The sequence below is a fragment of the Solanum tuberosum genome, unplaced genomic scaffold (genome assembly GCF_000226075.1).
Source record: "Solanum tuberosum cultivar DM 1-3 516 R44 unplaced genomic scaffold, SolTub_3.0 scf00035, whole genome shotgun sequence".
Classification (NCBI taxonomy): Eukaryota; Viridiplantae; Streptophyta; class Magnoliopsida; order Solanales; family Solanaceae; genus Solanum; species Solanum tuberosum.
Genome location: NW_006238963.1, coordinates 1,595,499 through 1,601,731, shown reverse-complemented (window position 1 = coordinate 1,601,731; position 6,233 = coordinate 1,595,499). Strand labels below are relative to the sequence as shown.

The window sequence follows — 6,233 nt, the reverse complement described above, 5'->3', positions numbered from 1 at the left end:
ATTAAGCACTATTGATGCTTTATAGGTGATTAAAAAGCACTAATCACCCCACTTAGACAGCAAGTATATTTCAAACTCCTGAATGAGTAATCTTTAAGTTTACTTTTACATAACAAAATTAAATGAAAATATATCTATTTTTTGTTACATATCCAAGGGTATTTTATAGTACTTCAACAGCTCCACCAAATTTCCTCTGTCACAGCACCAAATTTAGCTGTTTAATGCAAGCTCTATGGGCTCGATTCAGAAAACATTAAAGCATTAATTGTGAATTAATAATGTGAATGACCATGTTTCAAATTAATTGAGTTAATACATCAATATATATACAAAATAGATGGATATACTCCCTCTTTCATGAAATTAATTATTACTACTATGATAAAAAAATGAAAAAGAAGCTTCACATAATCATCCCTTCCAAGCAAATTTCTAAATCCAATCCGAGAAATTAGGGTTGTTTCCTTTCTGGGTTTAATCCATTTTTACTCAAATCTTCTTTTGGATAATCCAATTCAGCTCTTATTTTTCAGGTATTGCATCTCAGTTCTATAAATGTTTATGATTCTATATATGTGTTTAATCTTATTCTTCTCTTAATTTTTTGTGGGTTTGTTGATTTTTTCATGCATTGTATTGTTAGGTAGATTTGAAGTAATTACATTACAAGATTAAGATCGAAATCGAATGCTTTTCTGGGTTGTTTCATACTGAAATTGGTGAATTTACACGTTACGTGAATACCCTTATTTGATTTGGACGTTTTTCTTTCATGTGAGTGTCCTTTTTTTCCAAAGATTAGTTCTTGAAGAATGATCTACCAGTTTTTTTACTACTTTTTTGGTTGCTTTGATTAGAAATAAACGGTCCAAATGGAGAAAACTGGACTCAGAGGATTCTTATAACTTACTCCAACTAGTTTGAGATTGAGATGTAGTTGTTGTTTCTAGGTGGAGTTAGAACTGAAATAATTGGGAAAAAGTCCAGCTTTTGATTTTTTATTTTTTTTTCTGTTTTGTTTTCTTTGTGGTGTTGTTGAAGTATTGCATAGAAGATCTTAAAATTGGCTCCTCAAAGGCGATCGCAGCGCCACATGGGTGGCCACACGCAGCAGAGCAATCCGGCAGCTACTGCTGTGTATGATCACCCAGGCAATGCTGGTCCCACTGGTGACGCGGGTGATGCTGTCATGGCGCGATGGCTTCAGTCTGCTGGGTTACAACATCTGGCCTCTCCCCTGGCTTCTACGGGTGTCGATCAACGTCTCCTTCCTAACCTGCTTATGCAGGTAAATCTTAATTTTGATAATGTGTACATTTTACTCGAATCTAGACTTTAGATCTTAGTAAGGAACTGAGAAACTTGTTGTGATTCACTTCATTGTAGTTTTAGTTTGATTTATCCTAGCTTCAATGGTGCAAAGATGGATATTGAGGATTTATATGAGGCATGACGTTATTCTATTTTCTACTCTGGTCCCATTGGTCCTTCTAGTTGGTTTATACCTCCTACTGACTACCAATGTGACTAGTGAGGATAAAATTGTAGACTATCTTCCCACATTCCTGGACACTGTGGTTTAGGTAATTTCTCAGTTTTTATTTTTACTCAGAGGAGGAGCATTGCATCCTTGTAAACTCCATTGGCCTTACTTGAAATGTTTGGTTACTGTCAGTCACACCGTATTGAGGAGTTTATCACAGGCATTTAGACTTTCCTTTGCCACCCCTTGTTCCCTTTCATTTGAACATGACCATGTGGCCTTATCGTGGCATTCTTAGTTTGTATAAATGTTTCTCATTAAGTTTGTTAGTAACGGGGGAGGCTTGGAATATTGTTTAAAGGGATATGGAGCGCAATCTATGGAGGAGAAGCAGAGGCTTCTCAAATTAATGAGAAACCTCAACTTTAATGGTGAATCTGCTTCCGAGCCATATACTCCAACTACACAGAGTCCTGGAGGGATTGGAGCATCCGAAGGTTACTATTCTCCTGAGTTCAGAGGAGACTTTGGGGCTGGGCTTCTGGATCTGCATTCTATGGATGATACAGAGCTCTTATCTGAGGTATGAAAATATTCGACTTCGGCACTTCTATTATAATTTATAAGTATACATTGTTTAAGCATTTCAAAATGAAATAATAAAAAGCACATTGTTAAGCTGGGGACATCTATTAGTTGTGCGGTGTTCAGCTGGATATAATAAACCACGGCTTTTCTCCCCGGCCATTCCCATTTTACCTGCCCCTACATGCCATCCCCAACCCCCATCAAAAAGGAGAATTACAATGAAAGAGAGGAAAAGGAAGAAGGATATAGACAAGGGTTACTGAATATGGGTTCATTCAAGTAAATAATTGATCCTTTCACTAGAGCCTTTCCGTCCATTTTTCGGAATTGTACTTAACAGTAAAATATTACTGTTGTCATATATTTCAGCAGTAATGGATATCACTGGGATTATTATATAAAGATGATATTAGATTAACATTTGGATGCATTTGACAATGTGTTGTCAAGCTCAAAAATGCAGAGAGGATGAAGCAGGAAATACCAAATGAAAATATGTATTTTGATGCTTTTTCTCAGACAAGTGTTAATTTTCCAAGCATTTCTTGCCTATTAAAGGTTGTGAGAGCATGCATTGCACAATCAGCAAAACTTCATTACCTTCTTGGATAATGTGTTTTAAACGAAGACCACTATGGATTTAGTCAACATTGTGCTTGTTAAAGATTGAAGCTTTCCAGAATTTAAAGAGGTTGTGATGCAGCTGTTTTCTTTCTTTTATAGCCATTACTCTCTTAGTTAGAATCACTTTGTAATTTGTTCTAGTAAGTACGTTGTGGCCTTATTGGGGAAGTGAAGAACATAAGATGTGTCTATGCTCTATAGTTATATCTGAGTTCATTTCTTGTTATTAAGTGAAACTCCCCCCTGCTGTCTGTCGTATAGAAGAGAATTGTTGAGTACTAATGTTTGCTTTATTTTCATTATAGCATGTTAATTCTGAACCATTTGAGCCATCACATTTTATGCCGGCAGTAAACTACTCCTTTGATTGTGACTTTGATGCTCCTACCAGTCAGCAGCGAAAGCCATCTCCAGACACTGATGCTGCAGCTGGATTTCCACCAGTTGATAAAGAAAACAATGCAAGGGAAAACAACGTGGCAAAGATTAAAGTAGTGGTATGTCAGTTCTGCATGTACTATAACTTAATGTGCGGTGCATGACCCTCTTTCTTTATAAGGAAATGTGTTCTTTATTCTGCAATTTGAACTGATATAGAAGCACCCAAGGGTGTGGCCTAGTGGTCAATGAAGTGGTTGAGAACCCTGGTCTCAGGTTCAAAAACTCAGCGGATTTATTCTTCCCATCTGTCCTAACCTTGGTGGGTAGAGTTACCTAGTATATATTGCCAGTGGGAGGTGACATGTATCCCGCGGAATAAGTCGAGGTGCGCAAAAGCTGGCCTAGACACCACGGTCATAGAAAAAAAAACTGATATAGACTAGATTTGGGAAGTAGGTAGTATCTGGTAATACTACTAAATGTTCTTTTACCGCTCCTTAAATTTCGAAAACTGATATACTACACAATTTTCTAAAGCTGACAATTGTGTGTGGATAGGTGCGTAAAAGACCTGTAAATAAGAAGGAGATTGCTCGGAAAGAAGATGACATTGTCACTGTATCTGACAACGCTTCTCTCATTGTTCATGAACCCAAGCTTAAGGTTTGTGATTTGTAGTTACAGATTTTTGACACTTGCATCATATGCTATGGAGGGCTGATGATGCTTTTCGGTGGCTTATTTAACCTTTTAAGTCTTTGAGGAACTGAGTTTTGGTTTCATTATGGAAGGTGGATTTGACAGCTTATGTGGAGAAGCATGAGTTCTGTTTTGATGCTGTCCTAGATGAACATGTTACTAATGATGAGGTATTATTTCATCAGACAAATGGAAATACTAATCCCAAAGACAATTGATTTATGTGCTTGTCCTGCGATCATGTCAAAAATGATTTAGACTGCCTTGAGTTTTTGCTTTGCAAGGATTGGTGTTTTCCATTCTTTGACATATAAAACATTTCCAACTTAATGTGTTAGGTTCCAGTTTTCTATCATGGTTGTGCCTTATGCAATACTTTGCAGGTTTATCGGGTTACTGTGCAACCAATTATTCCTATTATATTTCAGCGCACAAAAGCAACATGTTTCGCTTATGGCCAAACAGGTGTGTCTGTATTTCTTCACATGTTTGTTTCAGTTTTTTTTAATATAAGGTACTCATTCATTTTTCTGGTAGTTAATATAGGGTGCTCAATCATCTCCTCGCCTTTAGATAATTGCTGCTAGATTTGTTGTATAGTTCTCTGTGTTTGGTATTTAAGTTTTGGGAGAATTTGTAGAAGGGAAACAAGCTTGGCAGATGAGATCCAAGATGAAGGAGCTCTTAAAAATCATGTTGAGATTTTTCCAATTTCGAGTTATGTCGTGATCTCATTTATCTAAATCTTGTTTGTATGACCAGTGCAAATTTATGAAATGGACCTTTAAATTCTTAACTGGTAGGTGCAAAATATAGTTAGGTCTGGTCTTGTTTGACCTGCTTGATCAAAAGATGCTCATTAGAACAGTGAGTTATTGAATGCACGAGGGGAAATCCTTTGGAATGTTTTTCCTTCTGGAGTTGAAGGAATAATCATTGGCGACCCTTCTTTAATATTTATGGCATCATAGTAAGTGGTATACCTACACCCCACACGCACACTCACTATATATCTATATATGTCAAACTTTCTAGCCTTTCGAAAACACACTCTAACCCCTGAACTTCCCTCCTAGATGCGGGTGCTTTACTTCCTGCTCTTTGTCCATTCAGAGAATAGGGTCTGAAAGGACTCAGCATCGAGGCCAGAATGATGGGGAAGGAGGACCCCCCTACTCCAATGGAAAGGGGGGAATCGCTGCAACTTTGTTTGGTCTTCCTCTTTCCTTCGGCCCATGTTTCAAAGCTAGTAAAAAGTTTGAGCCTTCGGGATCTCTCTTGACAGCGGTCGGTCAGTCCTTTTCTTCTTTTTATGTATGTCAATAGGAACTTCGATGGATTGATTTGTTGGTGCTGCCTCAGCATAGGGAAAAGGAAAAGGACAGGTTGTTTCAAGATTAGTCGGTTTTCAAGAGGGGAAAGTTCTTATAATATGTACGCATGGGACTATTGCAGCTTCCACTTCCTTCTTCCATGGTCAGAAGTGGACCACATGACACTAAGCCATTGTATTTTTTATGTTTACCTTGGTTTCTCTTTATGAGTGTCTATTAATGGAAGTTTCTATAAGCCTGTAACTATTGAATTTGTATTTCTTCTTGCTGCTATGGGTTTGTTTTCTGTTACTCTCAGCATCTGCGTAGTTGATTATCTTCAAATTTACTTATGTCCTTTTCCTTTCTTTTTTTGATGTCAGGGAGTGGTAAGACGTACACTATGCAACCTTTGCCTCTTAGAGCTGCGGAAGATCTTATGAGATTGTTGCATCAGCCAGTGTATCGTAGCCAGAAATTTAAGTTGTGGCTTAGTTTTTTTGAAATATATGGTGGTAAACTGTTCGATCTTCTCAGTGATAGAAAGTTAGTATCCTTATCCTTCTATGTGGGACATCTATTTCTCTTATCCTTATATGTGGGATGTCAATATGCAACCTATTACTTATCAGAAAACCATGCATATGAACATATATATATTTGGTGTGTGTGTGTGTGTCTGAGAGAGAGAGAGAGAGAGACTACTGAGTAGATGTCATGCCTGAGATATAAATCTAAAAACTTTGGATTAATTTTTCTGTGTTTCTTGTTTTCTAACCTAGGGCCTTTCAGTAGGTCTCTGTTATACAATATGGAGTCATGACTAAGGCTGGCAAACGGACAGGACCGGATCAACAGGACCGGTTTTACCGGAACCGGTCCTCGTTACCGGATTTCCTTACCGGAACCGGATCTTACCGGAACCGGTTTTACCGGAAATTTCCAAAGGTTCCGTCCGGTCCCTTAGTTACCGGATTGGAACCGGTTTGGACCGGACCGGAACCGGTTCTTACCGGATCATTTTGTACCGGTAACTTTTTTTTATTTTTTTATTAACTTTAATTATTATATAATATTATATTATTAATTAATAAAATTATATTATTAAAAAACTTCAATTTAAAACTTTAAACTTTAAAGTT

At 37.4% G+C, this 6,233-nt stretch overlaps 1 protein-coding gene across 3 annotated transcripts in view; it reads left to right on the top strand.

The window, feature by feature from the left end:
- The first annotated feature begins 358 nt into the window (after positions 1 to 358).
- The window catches only part of LOC102581369 (kinesin-13A-like), a 13,535-nt gene continuing 7,660 nt past the window's right edge, over positions 359 to 6,233 (top strand). For 2 of the 3 annotated variants that reach the window (XM_006342738.2, XM_006342737.2), the window contains exons 1-8: positions 359 to 536; positions 1,045 to 1,291; positions 1,848 to 2,069; positions 3,004 to 3,195; positions 3,638 to 3,742; positions 3,871 to 3,948; positions 4,162 to 4,243; positions 5,475 to 5,637. In XM_006342738.2, coding sequence (XP_006342800.1) covers positions 1,097 to 1,291; positions 1,848 to 2,069; positions 3,004 to 3,195; positions 3,638 to 3,742; positions 3,871 to 3,948; positions 4,162 to 4,243; positions 5,475 to 5,637 — 1,037 coding nt within the window. In that variant the 5' untranslated portion in view covers positions 359 to 536; positions 1,045 to 1,096. Of the gene's footprint in view, positions 537 to 1,044; positions 1,292 to 1,847; positions 2,070 to 3,003; positions 3,196 to 3,637; positions 3,743 to 3,870; positions 3,949 to 4,161; positions 4,244 to 5,474; positions 5,638 to 6,233 lie in introns of those variants that run through there. The other variant, XM_015306693.1, reaches the window with a different exon arrangement.